The sequence below is a fragment of the Lactuca serriola genome, chromosome 8, assembly GCF_051521515.1.
Source record: "Lactuca serriola cultivar US96UC23 chromosome 8, Lser_US96UC23_V15, whole genome shotgun sequence".
Classification (NCBI taxonomy): Eukaryota; Viridiplantae; Streptophyta; class Magnoliopsida; order Asterales; family Asteraceae; genus Lactuca; species Lactuca serriola.
The window spans coordinates 82,144,200-82,171,760 of record NC_136415.1 but is presented as its reverse complement, the minus strand read 5'-3'; the positions used below and the strand labels follow the sequence as shown (position 1 = coordinate 82,171,760).

Sequence of the window (27,561 nt, the reverse complement as noted above, 5' to 3'; positions counted from 1 at the left end):
ATGTTTGCGCTTCTTGGGATGGTGGAGTGGTGGAAATTGTGGTCATATGTGGGATTCTAGTGTCTATGCTTGTGGAGGTTGAACAAGTAAGATCGGAACTTTGTGAGACATATGGTAAGATAGAATCAACGAATCGAACATGGCGAGAGAAATCAAACTTGTTTTTAGATAGTTCAAAACATATATACGCACTTGAGAGAGAGAAAGAATACCTGAGGAAAATGCATGGTTGGGATTGTGGAATGAGCTTGTGAAAAGAGTATAGTCATAACCATGGGTAACACAAACATCCAAACACCTTTAATTTATAATAGTTAGGGTTATTCTGGAAAATCAATTGGTAAGGTGAGGACATGTTTAAAGTGGAGGTTAGTAGTTTGTTTATTAGATAAACAGTAGCAGCAAAAGCATAGGGTCAGAAGGTGTTTGGAATAGAAGCATGAGAGAGTAAGATAGTCTTTAAGTCCCATAAATTCACCCCCATTATCAGAATATAGTATAATGATTTTCAGTGAGAAATAATTTTCAACAATAACCTTATAGCGTTTAAAGACTTCGTAAACATCAGTTTATGTTTAATAGGATAGAACCATATATATATATATATATATATATATATATATATATATACTTTGAAAAATGGCAACAAAAATCACATAATGTTTAAAACCATCTTGCGACACAAAAGGATAAGTCCATACCTCAGAAAAAATTATTTCAAGAGGTCTGGTAGAGGTAAGTGATGAACATAAGAAATAAAGTTTATGACTTTTATTGCTTGAACACACATTACGCAAAAATTCTTTTGACAGTGTAGAGGAAAAATCTATGTGAAAATGAGAAATAATATGCTTTGAAATAGAAAGATGTGGGTGTCGTAAATGGTGATGCCAATTTAATGATGTATTTTTAACTTCAGAGAAGGCAAGAATTAGAGAAGCTTTAGGATTTCTAGTTGGCCACTCACACACTCCATCTTTAGTATTGTCTGCCAAGCGAATTTTCCCGGTGCAAAGGTCATTCACATGAAAAAAGAAAGGTAAGAACTCAACTGAAACATTGTTAGTGTTACAAAATTGTAAGATGGAGATTAAGTTCTTTTTCATCATTGGTACACATAAAACATCCTATAGAGAAAGGGATCTAGTTGATGTTGGTAAAAAAAAGTTGAACCAATATGACATATGGATAAACCTGTACCATCTTCGATCATCATTTCATCTGAACCCGTGTATGGTGCATGTAGAGAGATATTACTTAAGTCTGTAGTGACATGATAAGAGGCTCCACTGTCGAGTAACCATGATGATTTTTCTGAATTAGTGTTTGTTGCATAGTGAGCTCGTAGCTCCTAGGATGAAGTTGAGCTATTGTTTGCAGTGGATGGTTGCACGGGTATAAGTTGAAAGGATGGGCAACGTTTAGCTGTATGGCCTTGAATGCCACGGATTTGACAAAATCCTTTATATGGTCGAGACGGTGGGCAATAGTTGCGAGTTAGGGCACTCGAGTTTGGGACCGTAAATGGTCAATTAAAGTAATTTTGATCTGAGCGAGATGAGTTGTTAGAACGGTAGTTGTTTTGGGATCATAAGGAAACTATTTAATGGTTGCGTACATATAATGAGGAGTTCTCTACCTTGTAGGCTTCATTGGCGTAATTGTTTTAGGATCATAAGGAAACTATTTAATGGTTGCGTACGTATAATGTTTTATTGTGGTGGCCTTACTAGAGATAATAGCCACATAATATATCGACCATATATTTGATAGTTAGAGGCTTGGAGGCTCTTATTGTGAACCTTTGAAATCGTAAACACAAGTCAAAGTTAATATATCGTCAACAATATATTGTAAGAACCCCCTGGCCCTCTTTTGTAGACTCATTTAAAGGTGTTTAGTTAAGTAAGTGTAAAAATATTAGAGCTATTATAACTCATGGAAATGGTCTTCATTTATATTCTTTTAAGAGAAAGTCATGAATGAATTAGCTTCCCTTGTAATATCATTAGTGACTGAGTAGATATTTACCGAATGAATGGTTTGTGTTAACACATTTCCATATTGTAAACTCAAACCCTTATCCTCAACCTCCATAACTACATGTCAAATAATTAAGGATGGTTTATACTATTTGGTTATATGACATCGAAGAATAGTTCTAGGTGACGTATTTATGATTGTGTAGCATAAGAATGCAATTTCTATCCTTTGCATGAATTGATAAAGACCCACATCTATCAATATGGTCAAGTAAACCTTTAATATCTAGAGAAATAATGACATGTTTCCTTAGAACTAAGTTGGATTCACTTTGAACTCAACTAGTTGGATCAGAGCAATTGGATATATATCATACCTAGAGTCATGGTGCTTCTTTGTGTTTATCATTTTTCTTATTAAATAAATTTTAAGATATCATACCATGCATACAATCTCTTTCTGTGTGTGTGTTTGTGTTTGTGTGTGTACGAATGATGCAACATACATACCATAATGGATATAAAATAATTGCTTTTTATATTAAAAATGATTTATTTTAAGTTTTTAAGTATCATCACAAGACCCTTATCAAGTTTGGATATAATATTTATTAAACCCCCGGATATAATTCATAATCAAAATAATAAACTTTCAAACTTTAAACAGCTATCCGATTTGACTTTATTGTCGAAAGCCATCACTTAACCCGTTGTGAAGATCGTTAACATCCTTACATCATGTTTTATTAACTTACATTGATATTATCCGTTACGATATACCCTATTTGTAATCATTATTGAAAGTATAACGACGGTTTGGATCGTCCATGATGCTTGATTTTCAAGTTGCGTAAATCAAATCATGTGTACACACACACACACACACACACACACACACACACACACATATATATATATATATATATATATATATATATATATATATATATATATATATATATATATATATATTAAGTGTTTAATTATGCTATAATGTTTCATTGTTTCGATCTATGCAACATTTTTATATGAATTACGCAATCACATTTTACTCTTTAACAAAAATATGTAACATCCGAAAAACCTAAATTTCCAAAATTCGAAATGGTATGAGCTAATTTTTATATACATAAAAAGGTTATAATCTCTCAAATTCAATCACACTTATATAATGTCGACTCCACAAACACTCTTAAAACCACTAATTAGGGTTCATTGAGAAAAAGGGATATAAAAATAGAAAAATTGAATATCGTACGTTTTGTTTCTATTTATCTTTCTACTTATATAAAATTATGACATGTGAAATCCACTAACTCTCTTTCTTAATGCATTCTCTTCATTTTGACAGTTGTTTTGATCTAGTTAATAGGAATATGACGCTAAATAAACAACAAGATAGTAGATGTGACAAAACGAATGAATTGAAAACAGATAAAACATGGAATTGTTAATACGTGTAAAATGATAAAAGTTGAGTTAGGAAACATTTTTTTTTCCGTTGTAGCACAAATAATTAATCTTTTGGCTATGGTTGAGCATCATATTATATTAATATAACAATGACTTAATGTATTAATAAAAGGATTTAGACAATTATATTCATTTCAATATAATTGTGTGACTTTTGGTCCGTTAACGGTTAACCTACTTCGGCAATGTCATTTCTATCTAAATTTTCAGTTTTACATATCTGACTATTTGAATAATATATACTCAAAATCAATTTATCAATATCTACGTGTAATAAAACTGTTAGATATATAAATGTATTAATATATTTATTTTTTACCTAATAGAGACTTTTTATAACGTATACAAATTATTTCACACAAAATATCAATTTAATTTAAATGGTAATTTATTTAAAAGTCATCTTATTTGGTAAAAGTACTATTAGTATAAAAATGACCTTATTAGGAAAAATAAAAAAATAAACTAATATGTGGCTACGTAATTTAATAAGAATTAAATAAATAAATGTGCATTTCTGTATTATTTTTTTTAATTAACGCATGTATACATTCTATCCGATTTGATTGAGAGTCGAAGGTGAGGAACACCTTGACATTGCCAATTCCTTGATCGATAAATAAGAGAAATATCAAAAGGTAGAAAGAAATCCATTTTAAAATGGACATATATGTATTTTACCTTTATAGCTTCAACGAGCTGGAGTGAGTTTTTTTTTTTTTTAAATTTAATTTAATTCTCCAAATTTATGTATTTCCCAATTTGGGACAATTCTAGTGTTTAAATATTTTGTGTTAATTGTAAAATCTCCTTATATATTTCAAAAATCACGTAACTTAAATTGCTCTTTAATTTCAATAATTACAGTCCACTTTTATTTTTCTAAATCGACAAATATTCAATAAATTTATTTCCAATTTATACATAGGAGTGAATGCTAGAGACACCTTCAAATTTCTTAGACAGAGTGTATATATATATATATATATATATATATATATATATATATATATATATATATATATATATATATATATATATATATATATATATATATATATATATATAAGAAGAACAAAAAGGATGATGCACAAGCAAGCTCAAAAACCATTAATGCAGATAACCACTAGAGGAATGGAAAAAGTGGTGATTGTGATGGGTGCAACAGGCACCGGAAAATCAAAACTTTCAATTGACCTTGCCACCCAGTTTCAGGCGGAGGTAATAAATGCAGACAAAATACAAGTCTATAAAGGATTAGATATTGTGACCAATAAAATCACCGATGAAGAATGCAATGGAGTGGCTCACCACCTCCTCGGAATTGTTGATCCAGAGTCTGATTTCACTGCTGATAACTTCGCAAGAGCAGCTTTACTGGCCATGAAATCCATCATCCAGAGAGGGAAGATGCCGATAATTGCTGGTGGATCAAACTCGTTTGTTGAAGCATTGGTGGACGATGAGAAATACGAGTTCAAATCAAGGTATTTCAGGAAATATTAGATAATTATGTTTTTAATATGAAAGTAGGATTCTAACTCTCATAAATAACTATATGTTATATATATAAGGTGTTGCAAATTATAAAGGAATTAGCAAATTGGCTAGTTTCTTTCGTTCCCCCGCATAGGTGGAGGGATTAACCTTGAGTGGATTTATAAGGCTTTAGGGAAAAGCCTAGTATTTTGTTTTCTCTATTTTTCTTATAATGGGATTTTTAGACTAAACTTGATAATTAAATAATAATAATCTCTGATTAATTATTTGCGGATAAAAAACATTTTCATCATCAATTTGTTTGTAGGATTTAATATTACTTACTATTTGATATTAGTTACTTTACTAATACTCAGTATCTCATCATACCAAAGGCTTTATTTTAGTTACAATACTAATCTATTATAACAAATGAAGGTTTTTTTGTCACTATGTCATCTTCTCATTTATTTGGACACATAGCATTTTCTAGATTTTTAAAATTTTATATTTTCCACTTGTCATTTTATTGTATTTTTCATTTTATTAAATTAAAATTTCACATTTAATACGTAAGGTAATATATATATATATATATATATATATATATATATATATATATATATATATATATATATATATATATATAAGGTATTTATTAGAAAGGGTTTATATCTACTATAATAAATGAAGGTTTTTTTTTTGCCACATATCATCTTCTCATTTATCTGGACACATGGCATTTTCTAGATTTTTTAAATTTTCTATTTTTCATTTGTCATTTTATTGTATTTTTCATTTTATTAAATTAAAATTTCACATTTAATATGTAAGGTAATATATATATATATATATATATATATATATATATATATATATATATATATATATATATATATATAGGTATTTATTAGAAAGGGTTTATATCTACTATAATAAATGAAGGTTTTTTTTTGCCACATATCATCTTCTCATTTATCTGGACACATGGCATTTTCTAGATTTTTTAAATTTTCTATTTTTCATTTGTCATTTTATTGTATTTTTCATTTTATTAAATTAAAATTTCACATTTAATATGTAAGATAATATATATGTAAGGTATTCATTAGAAAGAGTTTATATATGTAATGTATTCAATACATTAAAGCTTCCTTAACTTCAATAATTCAAAAAATTTCTCATTCTTCTTATAAATTCGAACTTTTCAAATTGTTAAAATTTTATATTTAATTTTTTTAAATAAACTCATGTTATACATGGGTCTCACACCTAGTCCTCCTTAATAAATGAAAGTTTTTTTTTTTGCCACATGTCAATCTCTCATGAGTTTTGACACTTGTTATTTTGTGGTATTTTTGAATAAATGTTTTTTTCATTTGTCATTTTCTCTTTTTTTTTTTATCTTTCTTAATTAACACATCATATTTACACTTTAATTAATAGTTGTCTTAATTGAAAATAACCATTAAATTACAATATTACAACTCATATAGTATTTAATATGTTTCCTTTTAAATTCAAATTTAAATAAATTTTTGTTTAAACCTTTATATTTAATTTTTTTTATTTTATCCAATCCGTATAACATACGGGTTATAACTAGTAATCAATATCTCATCATATCAAAAGGCTTTATTTTATTAGATGTTAAGGGTTGGGCCAAGCCCATTCATTGGCTTACCGATTAACAAACATACTTTTCATCTATTTTTCTTATAATTTGATCTTTTAAAAGAAACTTGATGATTAAATAATAATATAATCTACGATTAATTATTTGCAAATAATTAACATTTTCATCATCAATATTATTTGTCGGATTGTGTGGTTTAATATTACTAACGATTTTTTTTTGAAACCACAAATATAATCCACTACTCTTAAACTACACCTAAATACCACATATGTCTCTAACGAGACTTGAATCCTTAACATCAAAGACAGAGTGCACCATCTGATACCGTTGGGCTAGAAGTCTTTTGGTATTGTTAACACTACTAGTAATCACTATCTCACCGTACCTTTTTACGCATGATTATATAACACAAAACATGTCCATCAAATATTTACATTATGTTGATTGCATCAACAGGTATGATGTTTGCTTCTTGTGGGTTGATGTCGCAACGGTGGTGCACAACCAAATTTTGACGGAACGTGTTGACCGGATGGTGGCTTCTGGGATGGTGGAGGAAGTCAGAAACATGTATAACCCTAATGCCGATTACTCAAAAGGGATCCGTAGAGCAATCGGAGTGCCAGAATTCGACTCGTATTTCCGTGTTGAATATTCATCATCCTCAGATGAAAAAGCTCGCGCCAAATTACTAGAAGCGGCCATTAATGAAACAAAGATCAATACATGCAGTCTGGTTAACCGACAACTGGAAAAAATATACCGGCTAAGAGATGTTAAAGGGTGGAAAATTCACCGTTTAGATGCCACCAAAGTCTTTCAGAAAAAAGGTAAAGAAGCCGATGAGGCATGGGCTGAGCTTGTTGCTGGGCCTGCTTTGGTGATTGTAAGTGAATTCTTGTACGATCAGTCTCAGGATTTTTCCGACATGGGGGCCGGTAACCTTGGCAGTGACATCCGAGAGGTTGAAAAGGGGACGGCGGTGGCAACTGCAACTTACTAGGCAATCGAAGCAACAATAGGTACTAATTCACAAGTTGATTTTGGCGGAGACTAAACTTTGAATTGATAGATAGCTAAGAGATTTTACAATTTTGCCCCTGGAACTTTTTTATATTTCCAATTTATATGGTCATGCATGTTTGGATGGGTTATAAGCTTTTTTATATTCCAATTTATATGGTCATGCATCTTTGGATGGGTTATAAGGAATATTATATTTTTAAATGGCATTAGTATTTCCTTTATTCTTACACTTGCAGTATTCACGCCACTATTTTTTTTTGTTGATAAATCATTCTCTATTAAAAAAAAAAATAGCATACCATTAAGGGTGTGTTTGGCAAAAACTAGCTGATAGCAGATAATTTTTGATTTTGAAACGTTTTGTTGAAAGCTACTTCATTAAGCTTTTGAGGAAGAGATAGGTGTAGGCAGGGTCCATTGTATAATAATTATGATTAACAATAGGCACTATTAAGAAATATATAATGAACGGTAAAATAATCGACTTAACAGATTTAACCTTAAGTTGTTAACTTAAATGACTAAAACCACAATAAAACCCTATCAAAATAATTTTTTTTTTTTTTTTTAAATTTGGACCTTACCAAAAAAAAAAGCATACTACATGACCATTTCCACTGTATTCTCTTTATTCTATCCATAAACTTTCACATTTATGCATTGGCATTTCGGGTCGGATTTTGTAATTGAATTTGGGATGGTTGTTGAACCACTTTGTATATAAATTTTAATGATGGTTGTTGGTTTTTACAAAATAAGTTTTATTTTATACTTTAGAAAGTGTTATTTGCACTTTTCCCACGTACACTACCATTTACCATTTACATAACAAAGTCGATAAAAAACATACACCAACAATACTTCCATACAAAGATCACAAAATCCAATCTTTTTATGTACAAATATGGAAAAAGCTACAAGCGTTAAATCAATTCCTTTTGATGATAAAATTTGTACATGTGTAGATGTCACGGTCTTATAGCAAGCTATAGAAAAATAACCTCAATGATAAAAACAAGAGAAAGACAAGAAACCACATAAAAAATCATAAACTTCCTTGCTTACATATTAAAACGCATTAAAAACATAAATTTAATTAATGTTTAAATCCTTAATTGGGCCCCACACGTGTACGTCGTGTTGCAAGAGCCTGCAACTCTTACGGTGTATTCATGAACAGGTCTAGCAAGAAATGGAGGCAAGCGACCAAGTAACTCACAAACACACTCATCATCAACCTGTGCCAACCACTTACAACATTGTTGTTCTACGGGTGACATTCTATGTCTATGATGACTATGACCATGGTTATGATGATGATCATGTCGTCTACGATGACCATGACCACGATCATGATCACGAGTTTGATTGTGGATTTGTTCATCAGGACCATGTTCATGCATGTGTGAATGAACATGTCTATGTCTGTGTCTATGATATTCAGGTGGAGGAGGTGAAGAAGGGTAAACAGGTGGGAAAGGTGATGGAGGAGAGAGGGGAGAAGGAGGGAGTCGCCATGATGGAAGATACGCACACGCTTGATTTGCAAGGGCTAATTGGAAATTACAGAGCGGGCGAGGGGCAAAAGGGGGAATTGGCACACTGGAAACTAAGTGAAATACTAGAAATAATGTAAAAACTGCCAAGTTATGAACATTTGAAGTGTCCATAGCAACCATTGTGTAATGATTCACATATCCTCATATATATTGAGCATACTATGTTTTTGTATAGAGTTTTATTCATAAAACTTGTATGATCTTGGTAGGTGTATTAGGGGTAAATTTATAAAGAACTTTCAAAGGAATAAATATGCAATCAAAAAAAATGTCACCTTCATTCCATTTGCAAACTGCAACATGAATAAAATTATGTGCATGTTACCTTCATTCCATATGCATGACAATTGGGAGGCCTGTGTTTGGTGTAGTATTGTTTTCATCTGCTTGTTTCTGAAGATTTAGTTTTTCTATCCTCTGTTTATGTCCTTCAGCCAATAACAAAATGAAATTATCATTGATTTCTAGTAATGGGTCTCTGTCAATTAACTCATCTCCCTTATAAGCTTCTCTCAACATTGCTGTTTTAATCCCACCTTTAAGTGACATGTAAAAGATTCCTGAATGCCTTGTGAATACACTTGAGAATGCGTTTGAAAATCTATATTCTTCTGTAAATTTGCCTAATATTGGTACTGGGATTCTTTTGTATAATGACAAGGAGAGTAATTCGTGAAAAACACCCACTGTTCTCTTCTCCATTTCTAGAGATGCTTGATCTAAATCTGATGCATCGTCATATGGTGATATGTATGGAAGTTCCATCCAGTCTCTAATCCATTCTCTCATTTCTTTCCTGATCAGAAAACCTGATGGGAGTTTCCAATTGAAAGATGGTCGGATTTTTATGCCTGTTGACTCTGATTCATCATCGGCCCTTTGTTCTATCACTGATTTTGCAAAATTAGGGTTCCAAGTAACCAATTCCAAATATGAATTTCCTTCTCCTGGACTTCCGTTTAATTTAAAATACTCTGGATATTTGGGAACCAAATTCACCAAAAAATCATTAGGAAAACCAAATTCCCTCTTCACGTGAAGCAATTTATCTGCGTTAACTACATTGTCTTTGGACATCATCAATAATTTACACAACTTAGCAACAAGTAACGGTTCGTTTTCAAGATAAATCCTTTCCTCCTCATCTAAAACGCGTTGGAGCGCATCACTAAACCTTAAAAACTTGACAGGTTCAGTCTTGGGTTTGATTCGATCATAATAGACATCGAAAAGACCTGGATTTCGAGATAAAAAAGTTTGGATCTTGACTGGAAGTCGTAATCGTTCACGACGTTTCTCCAAATATCGAAGAGGGATTACTTTACCAGGTTCGTTCAACACCTCTTTAACAACTTTTGCACATTGCCTCCACGCTTTATCGTTCTCGATTGCTTGGTCTAGCTTTTGGTCTCTACGCCAAACTACTTTGAGACTCGAAATTGAAGCTGTAAATTGAATCCAAACCCTAACTGCAGTCGAGCTTCTAGATGCGTTGAGATGAGAAGAAATAGCGTGGCGATGAAACAACATAGCTTACACAACTCTTTCAGTATAGTTGAGTTGAGTCTGTGACAGTGTGCCTGTGTTGATGAACATGAAGTATGTAATCAGAATCACATGATGGATTTATGGTTCATAGTTAAAGGCCCAGTTGAGCGTATCTAGCATTCTACCTGTTCACGAAATGTGGGCTCTTGGAGAAGTTATTTTTTACATTAATCGGTTAATAATTAAACTGATAAGTCAGAAAAAGTATATCCAGTTGCCTCCTGCCTGTTCTTTGGTTCGGTCTCAAAACGATTTTATTTTGTTCCTACCAGACTCGAAATGATACCGACTTTTTTTAGGGCTTTTGTAAACACTTAGAGTTATTATTTGTAAACACTCAAGTGTGAAACCATTGAACTTTTGTTAACATTTTCTTTTACTTAGTCATTGCTGATATTACACTCTTGTAGACTTAGGGTGTGTTTGGCAAAAATAACTATTAGTTGGAAGCGGTTACAGGATGGCAGGTAGCTGGTAGCGGGAAGTTGTAACAATTATTGGTTATATGAGTGTTGAGTGTTTGGCAAAAGTAGCTGGAAGCTTTTACAACATATAAAATTACATAAAATTACAACCGATTAAAAATAAATAAATATATAAATAAATTTTTAAAGGTAACTATTCTATTCTTAAATAACCATTTATGTCTCCACCGAGACTTGAACCTCAGACCTCTCATATGAGATGGTTACTCCATACCACTAGGTCATTGGCCCTTTGGTGTCAACTTGTTTAGATGATACATCGTAGTTTACATAGGAAATATGGACCGGGCTAACATCTATACATGAGTTGGGCCGCGATATATAAACATATATACAAAAATATACATATCCGCTAACAATAAACAGGTTTAGCATCGGATTTATAACGAATGTTCTCTTTCCCGTTTAAAATCTCGATTGTGGTTTGTTACTTGTTAGTGTAATTTCCTCCAAGTCATTCTTGATTCTTCCTCTGTTTTTTTCCCTGTAATGAATGACAAACAAAGTTACCTAATTAGTTTAGCGATCATCTTGTCTCCAACAATTGTAATAATTAATATTCATAATTCGTTTTACTACTTGGCTTCCTAATTTGTTATTTTGATTTTTTCAATAATGAAATATTACATATGATACAAAACTATAAGGAAATCTTCAATAAAGTCTCAATATTCTAGACCATTTTACGGTTTAATCCCAAATTAATTTTTATTTACAAAAAAAGACAAATTACTGGCTAAAACTTTGAAATAAATTTTTTTTGGCCGGTTTCACAAATTGAGTCAGTGTCTCGTTTTTTTACGTTAACCGGTCAAAATATTAAGAATTTTCTGAAGATTATGTTATTTTTTACTAATAACCAAAGTTAGTTAAAAAGTAATCTTCAGAATAATCTTAATATTTTGTTTATTGGTAAAAAATAACATAATAATATAGATTAGTTCAAGGGTAATTTTCAGAAAAATCTTAATTTTTTGGTTATTGGATAACGTATCTTTAAAATAGTCTCAATATCTTGACCAATTAAAAAAAACGACGGAATACTGGCTAAATTTGCGAAACCGGCAAAAAATGATTATTCCAAAGTTTTAACCAGTAATCTATCTTTTTTTGTAAACAAAATTTTATTTGGGATTAAAATGTAAAATAACCCAAAACATTGGAACTTTATTGGAGATTTCCCAAAATTATACATATACCATAATATTCTAATTTTTTTTTTAAATTACAACAAATTTGTCCAAAGTAACCATTTGAAATTTTGAATACACTTTAGGGGTCTAGTTACTAAATCAATTGCTTTTTAGCGAAGTTGTTTGATCTTTACCTATTTAACCCAATAAAGATGTGAGATGAATGAAGATTGTTAGTTTTAATAGGAATTACACCGGGTAAATGTAAGAAATTCTTATTGTGCCTCTCATCTCTTCTCTTGGATTATGCATTGTGTCATTATGTTGATATTAGGAGGATGAGTCGGAACGATTTAATATTTACTCCTCCAAAAATGACATTAGATTCGCATTAACATGCATGCGTGTTCTAAAAACATACGACATGTTGATTATTTAAAGTTTTGAACAATGTTACAAAACCAATGGTTCAATTTTATAAAGTCACAATAGCACGTCAACAATTTAGGTTCAGATGCACTTGTGTGTTTAGGGAATAAAGGTTTCAAATAGCTTGAGTTAAGATTCATGTGCAATTAGATTAAGGTCGCATTCATTGTTTTGTTTTCTTAATTCCGTTTGGTGACTTTAGAAGCAAAACACATTTGTTTTTTATTATACGTTTTTTGAGCCTCAGAATCACTGAAATTAAAATTTATTCCCTGCACATTTTTAGCATGAATCAAACAATGTCATGTGCTAGTGTGCCACCCACCATGTGCACATTAGGTAGAACTCAAAACTATCATCCAAAGTATATTTTGTCTACCTTCTCCATCATGAGGTTTGTCACTCATAGAATATGAATGTGGTACTATGACTCCATGTTTTAAAGGACGGTAGATGATACTTCATGGACCATGGCTTAAACATGAGAAATTCATCATTTAAGCAATCACGCTGGAGATAAGAATGTAAATGCACTGAATGTTTTGCAATGTCTTTTGAGATACCCGACTATAGATGATAGTTAAACTATCATTTATATTTGGATTATCTCACAAGACATCGCAGAGCTTTTAATTGCTTCAACGATGAGAATATTTTGTAAACGATTTCTCATGTTTAAGTCACGGAGAAATGGGTCAGGTCGGGTTAACCACCAACACTTTCCTATTCGTGCTTGGATGGCGGCTCAAGATCAGCCTCATGAAAACCTTATATTCCCTGAGGAGGTTCTACCCCGTGGAAACGCTCTTTAATGGAACTTTAGCTTTAGTTGGTCATGACCAAGAAACCACTGGTTTCGCTTGGTGGGTCGGGAATGCCCGACTTATCAATTTATCTGGTAAACTACTAGGGGCTCATGTAGTCCATGACATTGATCTATACTTCTTGAAATAAATTAAGATTTAGTTTTGAAAGTTTACTTTATTTGGATGAAATTTATATCTCTTATACATAGTCTTATAAAACATAATAAATTGTTAGAATACAAACAAAAGCAGATTTTTCGTATGTCAATTATCAAAACTTTTCATATGTAAATTTTCAAAATATAAAATTGAAAAAACTACAAAAAAATTCCCCGCAATTTGCATTTTTTCAGGAAACAGGTCCAATCCTTGAAAAATAGATTTTTGGTCATATTCCGTATCTTTTTTTTTTGTGGATTTGGTTCATCTTCAAATTAAAAAGACTAATTTGCTCCTCTTTATATTTTTTAGCATTTATTATTTTTATATTGAAATTTTGTTAAATATAAATGTAGGGGCCTATCTCTCAAAAAAATCTATTTGATATTTATCTTCATCGGGTTTTTTATTTTCTTTCACCGAACATTTCATTTTTACGCATTAAAACACACATACACACTCAAAAACTCAAATTAATAACTTTCATGTGAGTGTTTAATCTTCGTCAGTTTATTGTGTATAATCTCTTATTCAACCTTCTGCTTTTTTCGGTTCAAACTCATTTATTATCTTTAGTTTTCCTCGAACTCAACATCAATCAAACCCACTAGTCTAATTTTTCTAACGAAATTTGAAGGTGGAAGGTTGATTCTAAATTATGGTGATGGAAAATCGTTTCTTTCGATAACTTTGGTGAGGGAAACGTCTGCAGTTTAACCTTAGAACGCAAGGAACAACTTCGTCATCCATAATCATGGAGGGGATCCCGGGAGGACGCTCCTACGATCCAGATAGTATATTCCGAGTGATAGGTATAATGCAAAGCATATAAATCCTATGTTTCCAAAGAAGAGGTTGGCCGAAAATCATAGAGTTATGCCCTATTTATAGTGCAGTCAAGAAACCCTAGATAAGCCTTAATCCAAGATTATCTTAAACCGGGCAGTTATTCACATTCCTGTTTATCCACCAAAGACTATTCTAGAAATCCTTAGAACTCAAGAAAACCGTCCAAGTCTTTATGGAGGGTTCTAGAATGTTTCTTGCTTAACTATTCAACAATAACATTTCATTCCCTGCACTTTTAATTAATTGTTTTAATCCCAAAATTAATTTCAATTAATTTCTTATTAAATATTAATTAAATATTACTATTTCTAATTAATATATTATTTTCATAATATATTAACAAATTATTTATTTCAATTTATTAATCAAATAATAAATCAAAACTCTCTCTCTGAATATCATCATGTCTAGTTGCTAGTCTTGAGGGCAACCCTTAATGATTGTGCTACTATCAATTTAAGTATATAACAATTATAGTTATGGGCTTAGACACCGAATCCAACAGTTTCCCACTTGGATAAGTCTAATAACTATAGTTGCCAGTATAACTTCAAAATGATTAGCAAATTGTAACTCTCAAAAGCCGATGTCGAACTCTAACCCAGTCAGCTACGTGTCCTAAGATAATTGATCAAATATTCATCCGTTCTACAAGATATCGTACAGACATGAGACATAGATTATAATCAATCTTATTGTCCAAGTTTTGTTTCCCGATTTCTGATTTTTGACGACTGAAATCATACTACCAATTGAACACATCAATTCAGTCCAAGCTTGGCCAAGCACTTTAGATGCCATCATCAAATCATCGAGGGGCCCAATGATATCGTTTTTCCCGTTAAGGAAAAAGGAACGAATAAAAAATTGACTTATATGCTTGCACTATTTACTCATCAAATCATGCACAATAATACGTTTTATAACATCAAGTTACTAATGCGTTTATGTAATATCAATGCACAATTGGATTGTAAACAAAAACTCATATATCTCTGTTTCAAGAATATAAGATATTATCGTCTCAGAATTATTCATGATAAAATCCATGAAGTAATTCTCTGTGTGTGAGTTTATCCAATACTCAAAATCCTCATTTTCTAAGTACTCATGAACATTGCGGCAAAGCTATTGCTATGTCTAATCCCTATAGACAATCTACAATTCTATTCATGACAGACTTAATTTGTTACTTACTTCCAAAAGTATGATCGACTGTGGAATTTCGAATAATCAAGTTATTCAGGAAGTAAAACATGCAAAGTGAAACAAAATAATAACCTAATTAAGTATGGTCTCTAACTATTGAATATAAACAAAACTCTTATTATTTAATCACCATATTAATTAGATTTTATTCATTATATAATCTTTCGAGTAATCAACTAAACACTTGAATTAAACATCAGTCATGCCATGGTATAAACATGCATACTATGTCTCTCTATGGTCCTTCCTTTTTGTACATATCGATTGGATACTATTCCAATGATGCTCATTTCACAATTCCAAATTTTTGTCACTACTTAGAATGTGTTAGAGTTTAACCTTACATGATGTCCTTCTGCGATGTCGTAGCTTCAAAGTCACAGAGACTTAGCCAACGATATTACAGAATGTTCCATTGGAACTTTGTTACTAAAAACAATTCCAAAGTAATGAAGTTTCAAATTCAAGACACACTCCTTGAACAACTTCCTTGCTTTAAATTTTCTAACTCACATGTAGATTTTAATCATCGACTCCCTCTATGGAGACATTTCCATATTCTCAAATGACCATCAATTTCGATCAAGAATCATCCCAATGACAATATGGTTATTCCAAACCATACCATACTTCTAACTGTTCACAAGTAATCAATCCTTTGGTAAACCTCAGCTCGTTCTTGACAATCGTTTAACTTTAGTCACATAAAGTTCTAGTCCTTTTTCTCTATCGATTCCCAAGACATTTGGAAAAATCAAAACAAGTGAATATTATAGCATATATAATCGATCTTATATCTGAATCATATGGAACTCGATTCATAATGTCTTACATAGAGACCTGATATATGTTCAGTCCCTTGTTATAATATTTTCCATATATCGGATTTCCTGTGTTGAATCATTTCAACATGATATTCATATATATCCAAGACTAAGTTCTTTTAAATCCTTCAATCTAAACGTTTACATTTGAAACGAAGTACGAATGCCCTCTCCCTTGAAGTCTTACTATAGGGAAACAATTTCCAAACTCTACAACTTGTAAATTGAAAAATTTGTTCCCTACGAATAGTATTGTCAACTTGCAACACTTAGCATAACAATTATGCTCCCATTAGCATAATAGTTATGCTCCCACTAGCTTTGACATGTATCAATAAATCAACTGGACTTCTAGAAATCTTTACTCTTGACTTTCTTACTAAAGTGCAGATTTCTGATACGTGATGCTTCGACAAGTCTTCAAGTAGACTTCTCAAGCTTACACACATTCATTAGATAGCATATGTGTGTGATTCAAACCATTTCAGAACTTATAGCTATATGTCTTGAAAGCTCAAACAATCCCTTGCCATTTCTCACAATTCGAACTATGAAAAGGGATGTCGTAATCATATTATGAATTTGAGAATGCAATTAACACAACTACTAACCATAATGATACTTATCAGATCTTTAAAATCTACTAGCGAAAGTGTTTCCTCATAATCATTCTCATAAATTAGAATGAAAGCTTGCCAGCTAGATTTTATGGTGTACATGTGTCCCATTCATGTGAATTTATCATTTCCAAACTACATTCATAAGATATGGTTAGGGACAAAACCAAACTCTAATTTAGTTTTTCCTTTCATGGATTGAACTTCGCTTATTCTTTAATTTCTCAGCGTCTGGTAGCATAAGGGCCTACCAGTGCTTCTGTGTTGTTAAGCAACTCACCCATATTGATCAATATACTTTCACTGATCAACATGCTTTGCCTTGGAAGTCAAATGAGAACTGATGTGCGTAAAATGCACTTGTTTTATTCCTACTTTTTATTAATAAATTTAGCACACAAAGGCAGTGAACCTGTCTTTTAGTGGTATAGTTGGATAAGTAGGGTGTCGAACTCAGCGAATGGGAAAATTAAACTAATGGATAATTTTAACTAAGCAAGTAATGAAAGTAAAAGGTTTTTTTCTCTAATTTTGCAAGACTAGAAACTTAAACACACCACAAAAACACTTAATTAACTAAGTAACTAAAGCAAACAACTAATTCACCAAATTTGATAAAGATGTTTCTATTTAGGTTCAACCAATTCACTCCTATGGTTATTTTGAATTTATGATAGATTAATTGCTATTGGTTACCAACTATAGTGGTTAGGTTCATGTTCATTACTCCTAACCCTTAGAAAATCAATTAATTCAAGCGGTGATCAAGTGTTTAAACTAATGAATTCCCTAGATTAGGATTAAATAAGATTTGTAGTGGTTAATCAAATTGGTGGTTCAATTAACCTCTTGTTTGTTGGTTTCTCAAACAAGCTCACACATTAATCTACCCATTATCTTATTAATCTTAGTTTCATATTCATTATTCCTAAGCATATGATTAAGTGTTCACATAGACATATGAGGTTAACAACTAAGAGATGTTCATGCAACTTAATTGTCTTCCAATTAACAGAAAATAGTTGTGATTAATGAATAAGCTTCTTTAACAAACTTAATTTAATAAATCACCAATAAACAATCAATCAAAAGCTAAGAATTAAACCACAAGAGTTACTTGGTATTCCCCAAACAGAAACAAAAACATATTTAGCTCATAGTTGCAGTAAAAACAAACACAAAAACAGATTTAACTAAGCTAAACATACTTAATTCCTAAAGCTAAGTGGAATGATTAACCTAGTTGCCTTGATTCTTCAAGAGATTGAAGATTAGAGTTCCTTAGCGCCTTCAAGGGTTCTCCAATCGCAGATGATCTCCAAAAAACACCAGAAAAGTATTCCAATCGGATAAAGGCTCGGTTTTTATAATTATCTCAAAACAGGGTGTACTCGGCGAGTAGCAGACCCAACTCGCCGAGTAGGTTCTAGTTATCCGTCTCAAATTAGGAGTCTTGACTTATCTTCTGGAATATTCAAGTGTACTCGCCGAGTAAGAAAGCTTTTGTCCCTCAATCTTCATGCTTTGGTCTCTAATTGCTTCCCCTTGTTCCATTTCACTCCCAAGCATGTCTTTTGGACTGAAAACAAAATTTAAACAGTATTAAGTACCTTTTGTCCACATTATACACATAATTAGTTAAAAATGAATAAAATGTATTCTAAATAATTAACTAATTATGCACATATCAAGAACCATATAACTCATAAGCATTGCCAACTCAACTGGAAGGTGCACAGAAACAAGAATGTGTCAACTTAACACAATAGGTCATCAACTTCAAGCCGTGTGCTAGTGATAACTAAAAGGTTTATTCTTGATTGAATCCTAAAACTCTTCAAGATCATTATAACTCCCACTGACTTCTTGACACATAAGTTTCTCTCTTAAGGAACATTCCTTGTCGAGCAAAAACAAATATTCAAAAGTCAGTATAGATTCTTGATAAGAAACACTTCATGGAATTGGCATTAGTTCATCCTTTGTTTTAACCAAAACATCACAACTTCCAATTCCAAATGTTCTAGAGTAAGAAAACATTATTAATCCACATTTCATGAGGTGTTATAAATGTACTTAGTATGAAATAATTTTCAAGATACGATGTGTAGTAATTAGAGCATGACTCTAAAACTTGATTTGAAACAAAGTGTTACTCATCTTTTGATTTGAACCATTTCAAAAATATTTGATTCCTTTTCTTAGTCAAACAATTGCACTAAGATTTTCTTCGATGATCAATTGAGATATAGTTCCACAATCATTAAAATGATCATAAAATATGATACTAAAGCACTCTCCTTTCCTTTCAGATTGGAGAAACCTTTATTTTTCTGCCTAACAGATTCTTCTTATTCGTTTTGTCACTCTTTGAAAAACCTTTTTCAAAATGTTAGAATTATGCTTAATCTTATAAACATATATATTTACTGAATCACCAGTAAATCATGACGAATAGAATTTTCATCCTTTATGGCAGATTTGAATGGTCTGTATCAATGGACTAGATACATTAGTCCTTGACTCACATAAAACATGTGATCAAAGAATTAGTCATAATCTTCCAAAGTTCAAGATTCTCACACATCACACAATTTAAATTTACATGACTCCAAGTATCTATCAAATTGGAACTTGGGTGATGAGAATTCTTTATCGCTTAGTCAATTATGACATTTGCCACAGGGGAAGTAATAAGAATCAAATCCACAATTAATATTGCTAATAATATAAATGTAACCAACATTTTCATAAATGTAATTACAAGGAAATATAAAGTAAACCAACTATATAAACCAAAAATTCACTTTTATTGATAATAAACGAAAATTTGGAACTCATCCTAACAACGCATAAAATAAAAACTATGTTTCTAAACATTTCTTAAGCAATCTACGAAATTATCATAACTCCTAAGTAGTAGCTTCAAAAATCTGACCATCGAACCACACAATCGAAATCCATATCTCACGATCAAATCCAGCTCACTTTCCTTCTTTCTCTTAGATCTACAATACCCTCAAAATGGGATCATCACATCATGTATTAAGAGTCTATGAATAGGAACTTATTAAGATAATGGAGTTAGATAATGGATGTACCTGAAGTAGAGTCACACGACTTGACTTTACCATCTCTAAGATCTTTCAGGTAGTCTGGCCAGCTTCTCAACCAATGTCCCTTCAATTTGCAATGGAAACATATGGAGTCTTTAGGATTAGCACGTGTAACTATCTCAGAACTAGGCTTTCTCTTTACCATACAATCAAACAATTTGACCTTGGCCGATCCCCTTCAATTGGGAAGAGAAATATTTTCTGGACCACCATTGTCACCATTGTCCATATCCATGGAAACTTCGGAATTAGATCCTTCAAACAATTTTGTTTCACTGGTGCTCTTAAGCATTTCTGTTTCAGCAACAATCAACATATGTATCAGATTAATTAAGGTCACGTAAAGGTTCCTCATATAAAAGTTCTAAATGAACTTATTATATGACTTTGGAAGTGAAAGAAGAACCAAATCAATGGCTTGATCCCTTGGGAAAACGACACCCATTCTATCCAATTTGTCAATGTACGATTTCATTCCCAGAACATACGTACACACATAATTTCCATATTGACGCTTGCATTCCAATAGGGCTTGAGTAGTTTCGTATCTTTCAACTTGATACGTAAGGAGAGTTATTGGATGAGAATGAGGAGGAGTTGGAGAAGCATGACGTCCATTTCCACCATTGCTCAAAGAAGCAAACATACTTTCATATTCATCAGAATGTGGAATATTATCTTCTGATAGTAGAGGAAAACCATTTCCAAAAGAATTAGGAATACCATTGTTGTCTTGACATGACATCCATAATATGAGAAAAGAGAATTCAAGTTAGTTGATTTTAATCCTTAATTATTAACCTATAAATTTAAATTAAGGCTAGGATCCATATTTTTGATTCAAAATTTGAAGAAGGATGTCGTAATCAAATTCGAATCTATTTTAGGTAGGTAAGGCTTTTACCAATTTCAGTCTCATGAAACTCCTAGATCTTTTGAGATTCATTAAATCTAATCAATGACATATTTAATCTCGATTATGCTCTTTTTTTGTGACTGGAATACCGAGGATCACAAACGAGATGTGAATAACCATGCAAATTAGCTTGGCACTCTCGATGTCATTTATCATCTAATTTTTAATGTGTTGTTTACCCACACGCGCTCCAATAATCAATGATAATTTTCGAGACACCCATTACCACTCTTTATTAGTCACTCATTAGCGTGTCGGTTAACCACACACGCTCCACTAACGACTCATAAAGTGTATTGTGCAATTTCATGGACTAGCATACAAATTCACATTTTCCTAAAGTAACAAGAGTGTATTTTTTTAAAATAGTTTAGTTACTTTATATCATTATAATTTTAATGAGATTAATTTGTTCTATCAAACCCGTTCGGCTAACGACCCTCCACCATACAAGAGAGCGGTGCGTAAGAATGGATACCCAATGGCAGTCATTTTAGAGGCCGCTTCCTTAAACTCCCCTTATATTATGGTTCGTGAATGAGGCGTAATAGTGGTTTGACTGACTATTCTTATACATATAATATATATTTAAATCTTTATTGATATACATACTATAAGGTGTATTTTAAGACATTTTAAAATTCTAAGGGTTTAATTTTTTTATTAATTAAACTTTTAATTTAATAAAATTTAAGTCATTTTATGTGTGTTCTTGAGTGTTGTTGTATTTTTCAGAATCATATATATATATATATATATATATATATATATATATATATATATATATATATATATATATATATATATATATATATATATAGGGCTAGGTTATAATGTGGATGTACAATTACTGTGCGGACGTGTGGACAATGTTATTCTATGAGAATTACTAAGAGAAGTGGTTTACTAATGCGAATATGTTAAACTTTACAAAAATATAGTCATTTTCATGCATTCTCACTAATTCTTATTCATTTTTGTTCTCAGACATCGTTTTTCACTCATTTTCATTATGACAGAATACGACTCAATAAACATTCTAACAACATTCTGATAGAATGAGAATAATAATAAAAATTCTATAATAAGCTTATAGACAATTTAATTAGTGAGAATATGTGATAATGACAATAGTTATGATAGATTGAGCGTATTCATATTATCAAACAACATATTTTCTTTGTCATTCTTACAGAATAACACTGTCCACACATCCGCACAATAGATGTCAATCCACATTTGAACCTAGCTATATATATATATATATATATATATATATATATATATATATATATATATATATATATCAGTGTTGCAGAAATCGGCATAGGCAGTCGATTAATCGGCGCCTAGGAGCTAGGCGAACCTCGACTGAAGAGGTTTAGAGATAATCGGCCTATGTGATCGGAGGGGTCAAAGTCGGAGATAATCAGACCTATGTGGAGCTAGATTGTAGCACCTGGTTCTTGGTACGTATTCTTTTATTAATTCTTTAAAATGTTTTGCATTTTGGCCTCGGACTCGGCGGGTTGAAGGACCAACTCGCCGAGTAGAAGCAGCACGAGACGCGGGGTTTAAGCTGTGGACTCGACGAGTTGGGTCCCAGACTCGGCGAGTAGGCCCTGTCTGGACAAAAACCCTAACCTGAGGGTTTGCACCCTATTTAAACACCTTAACTCGGCCTCCTTCGTCCCATTTGCTCCCAGAAGACCCCCATAGCAAACCCTAGCCGTTATTGAAGCAATCTAAGGCATTTGGAGTGATTTTGGTGCTTTTGTGATCCAAGGAAGGAAGGAAAAGCTTGAAGGATCAAGAGGAGGCTAGAAGGATCCAATTTTTAGCATCATTTGCAGTCCACAGAAGATATAAAGTCTATACCTTGTTTGTTCTTTTGATAGATCCCATTTTGTGGAGTTCGAGGGCTTTTCTATGCCATTTTGGTCACCAACCATGATTGCAAGCATGGTTAGGGGTTGATGTTTCAGATCTAGGTCCTTAGAGGGGTTACAAGGCAGAAAGGGGTGGCTCTTGCACTCAAAGAAGGCCCCATGCATTGTAAGAGATTGTTTTAGGACCTTATGAGCTCAAAGTCCCATGCAAGCACGTAAAGGTTGTAACTTTACGTGCTAGATCAATTGTAGAAGCATAGATCTATCTTATGATCAAGGGTTGTACATCAGAAATCGAAGATTTAGTAAGAGGATGTGACCAACTCGACGAGTCCAAGGTTTCTGTCCCATATCAGTTGAGGGTAAAAAGGACCTAGTTGAGTGTGGAAAGGTTTTAGGGGGTCCCGGGGAGTGACCCAACCTTCTGGACTAAGCCATTGTTCTGGAAGTTAATGGGACTCGGCGAGTGCATGAGCAGACTCAGCGAGTCCAAGGCAATCTTTTTAAGGATGAAGATGAACTCGACAAGTTATTCATACAACTCGGCGAGTCAAGTACAAGACCTGTGTTTCAGTTGAAGATGAACTCGACGTGTTGTTCATACAACTCGGCGAGTCGGATGAGGATTCAGTAGATGTTCATTTAGAAGGAAAACTCGTCGAGTCATCGCCTAACTCAACGAGTAGAGACGGGTATAAGGACAAATGGAAGGATAGGGACTCGGCGAGTTGGCGAGCCAACTCGGCGAGTCAAGTCAACTAGAAGTTGACTTTGACTTTGATTTGGTCAGGGGTAAAATGGTCATTTTACCCCAAGAATAGTTAGCAGTGTATGACTAAGTGTTTTGTGGGAATTATAGCCGGAGGATTTCCGGAGCAGCAGCGGCAGCAGTAAGAGGATTCCCGCACAGATCAGCAGCTACTACGAGGTGAGTTACCTGCCAGTAGCGGTGGGTCTACGGCCACAATGTCGGCCCATTAGTAGGAGTTGTATGTTAGATGATTGTCTTTGTGATATCATCTAGGTTTGCTACTACATGATATGTTATATGTGATAGTAGTAGAGTTCGGTTGTTAGGACCGACGGGTAAGTCACACACCCCAGATATGTCTGGCATTATGTGATTATATGTTATATGCTGGCATGATATGTTATATGTGATAGCGGTAGTAGGAGGTGAATAGTCCCCAAGTTCGGTTGTCAGGACCGAAGGGTAGTTCGGACACCCCAGATATGTCTGATATTATGTTTATGTTATGATATATGTGATAGCAGCAGTAGGGGTGGATTAGTCCCTGAGGGTCGGTTGTTAGGACCGATGGGTAGGTCAGCACCCCAGAATGGCTCGACATGGGTAGGTCAGCACCCCAGAATGGCTTGACATGGGTAGGTCGGCCCCCAAGAACGGTCGTACGGGTAGGTCAGCACCCCAGAATGGCCGTACCGGGTAGGTCGGGCACCCCATAATTTCCTGGCAGTATGTATGCTATATGACTGTATGATATGTGGTACGATGAGGGAACTCACTAAGCTTCGTGCTTACAGTTTATAGTTTTAGTTTCAGGTACCTCTTCAGCGAAGGGGAAGGAGTTGGCGCGGTAGCGAGACATCATACACACACTCTTTGTGTAACGCCCGCGTTTCCAGGCTAGGCATTATCATTGATTTAATAGTCTAGGTTAACCCTTGTAACTCTTTTTGAAGTATTAATGATGAAATATTTGAGTATTATGTGAATTATGTGTTTATTTTCTTAATTATTACAATTTATTGAATTAAGAATAAAATAAGCGTCAAATTTGAAGTGTGGGATAATCCCAATATCTTTTCATAAAGATGTAGTGGTCGAAACAAGGATTCCGAAGATATAAAGAATGCCGAAATCCGAGTTATAACGAAGAAGTTATGACCTGTCGAAGTTTCGCGACAGAACCGACAATGCTGAATGACGTAAAAAGTGAAATTTACGTTAGAGCAATATTTAGCCTTAGTGATCTAAACGAAAGTCGTAGAGTTCGTTAAACCGAGAGCGTGCATAAAAAGAACGCTCAAATCTGACTTCGTATGAGGAAGTTATGATTTTTCGAAGTTTCGACTTAGCAGTATGCAGCCCGAATACTCGATTTGAGATCGAGCGGTTTTTAGCCGAAACAATTTAAATGAGAATCGAAGGTTTCGTTAATAGGAGTAGAACGATAAAAAGATAGGCGAAAACGGACGTCGGATGAAGAAGTTATGAATTTATAACGGAATTTCCTGTCCCGGCCTACTAAAAATAAATAAGAAAAATAAAGTCAAAATTAGCCGATAGAGTCTAAACAAAAGTTGTAGATCGTAGTCTCACCTACGCGTGGATATAAAGAACGTCGAAAACGGAGTTCGTATGAGGAAGATATGAATTTTTGAAGTTTATTGAATATTTTCGATATTTTATTTATATATATATTCCGATATTATCCGAAGGGGGGGGGGGGGAGTCAGCGATCTTATCGTCATTACGCCCAGCGTAATTCGACCTTCCAGCCCCTATAAAAGGAGGTCGAGGGCAACCCGATTTCATTGCTCATTTCTTCCCTTTTTCTCGCGTTTTTGCATCGTTTTTCGTGCAAGAATTATCCCGATGCCCCGGTATCATTCCCGAGCCCCGAAGCAAGTCCCAAGGTCCCGATGATCCCGAGAAGTAAGATTCCCGAGCCGAAGCTCTGCCCGCGAGGAGTCTGGCTTTTGTGAAGATCTTCCAGATCTGCCGAAGAATACTACTTCTACAAGCCGTAGTGCTGTCCGATCATCTTCTGATCAAGTGAGTGTGTAGTTACTTTCTTCTAATGCATAATTATGAAGTATTTTATACGAAATACGTGTTATGTGTATAATTTTGTTGTTATATGTGTGAATGTATATTCATTCTCTTCTATCTCATAGATCTGATTTATTTTCTATGAAATACGTGTTATGTGGGTGTGCCTCATCTGTTATGTGGAATATGTATTGAATGAAAATGCTATACAGGTTTTAAACTATGTATAAATATATATATATATATATATATATATATATATATATATATATTTATCTACTAATATGTTGGGTAGAACATGGGTAGATAGTTGGTGTGTAATAAACATATGAGAGGCCTCGATGTTGTTGTTGTTGATCTAGTTATTCAGCGGAGTATGGATAACGACCACAGACTCTTTCTAGATAGTCTAGTGGAACGCTAGCAGGTTCATAACCTGTAGGTGTTGTGAACGATGTGTTCATCGGTGTACTCTATCCCCCTCATGGTTGCCTTTAGGACATCTATTGTTGAGGAAACCCCTTAGCATTAATGTCCGTCCCGATGAAAATCCTAGATTAGGTCCCTTGAGATAGATGTTGTTTTAGGGACGTAAAGTGAGGATAACAAGAATGGGTAATCGGGATATTTTTGGTTGGTGAAATTAAATATAATTATTTATTGTGGGTTGAAAACCCTATATGCTCACCAGGCTCCCAAGCCTGACCCACTCAGTTTTATTTGTATTACAGGAAGTGGCGCAAGGGCGTAAGATGGATGAATCATCGAGTTGTTTTGTTTACAAGTCTGTATATGTATATATTTGTTGAATGAATTGTAATGTTATCGTTTATGCTTTATGGTCTGTATCGGAACATGACATCCCGAGTTTTGATTATATAATGAAAATGCATCTCTTGATGAAATGCTTTGATAAATATTATTTTATCATGTTTTGTTTTGGGAACAAATTCCGCAACACTTTTAAATCAAAAGGATTTACTCTGAAATTATTTTAAAAAACATAAATCAAATCAGTCTTTTCTGGCCGTGATTTTGGGGATGTCACACTTTGTTTTCCGCACTATGAGTTATTCTGGGATTTGTACTTTGACATTATTATGTTTTTACGATTCGGTTTTCAGATACGATACATGTTTTTATTAAATGATATGATCGGATGATATTTTGTTACAAATGTTTTGCAAATCACTTAATCAAAAATGAAATTTTTGGACGTGAAAATTGGGTCGTTACAAGTTGGTATCAGAGCCTTGGTTTGAGGGATTCGGACACACCTTCGAGGGTGTCTGGACTCAAACCAAGGGATTAAAAGATTTTTACAAGGAAAATGACTTTCTAAAAGCTAAGATAAAAGCGTTTTGAGAAGGAACAAGTGTGTGATGTGCGCAACCGGCTAAGCTCAAGTAAGTATTCCCCATAGTACCCATACCAGTTATCTGATGTTTATCAGTTTCAGTAGAACAGCATGCAAGAATAGGACTAAGGATCTAGGAATGATGCCTTATGTGCCTGCTTTATGTGCTTCAGCTTATGAGAATTGCATGCTAGTATTGAGTAGACAGTAGTAGGATAGCATGTTTAAGTTATGCCTGGTAGTATGAGCTCAACATTATATGCTAGTTC

General features: G+C 33.2%; 3 protein-coding genes across 3 annotated transcripts; 1 reads left to right on the top strand and 2 right to left on the bottom strand.

Annotated features, from left to right (window-relative positions):
- The first annotated feature begins 4,589 nt into the window (after positions 1-4,589).
- Positions 4,590-7,590, top strand: LOC145068985 (adenylate isopentenyltransferase 3, chloroplastic-like). Its single transcript, XM_079015963.1, has 2 exons — positions 4,590-4,942; positions 7,030-7,590. The coding sequence occupies exons 1-2, from the start codon at positions 4,590-4,592 to the stop codon at positions 7,574-7,576; spliced, it is 900 nt and encodes a 299-aa protein (XP_078872089.1). The 3' UTR covers positions 7,577-7,590.
- Positions 7,591-8,637: 1,047 nt separating this feature from the next.
- LOC145069692 (Tetratricopeptide repeat (TPR)-like superfamily protein) lies at positions 8,638-9,278 on the bottom strand. Its single transcript, XM_079016640.1, has one exon. It carries the CDS (start codon positions 9,276-9,278, stop codon positions 8,703-8,705), a length of 576 nt encoding a protein of 191 aa, XP_078872766.1. The 3' UTR covers positions 8,638-8,702.
- Positions 9,279-9,410: 132 nt separating this feature from the next.
- LOC145069691 (Ubiquitin carboxyl-terminal hydrolase family protein) lies at positions 9,411-10,841 on the bottom strand. Its single transcript, XM_079016639.1, has one exon. It carries the CDS (start codon positions 10,686-10,688, stop codon positions 9,486-9,488), a length of 1,203 nt encoding a protein of 400 aa, XP_078872765.1. The 5' UTR covers positions 10,689-10,841; the 3' UTR covers positions 9,411-9,485.
- Positions 10,842-27,561: the final 16,720 nt, after the last annotated feature.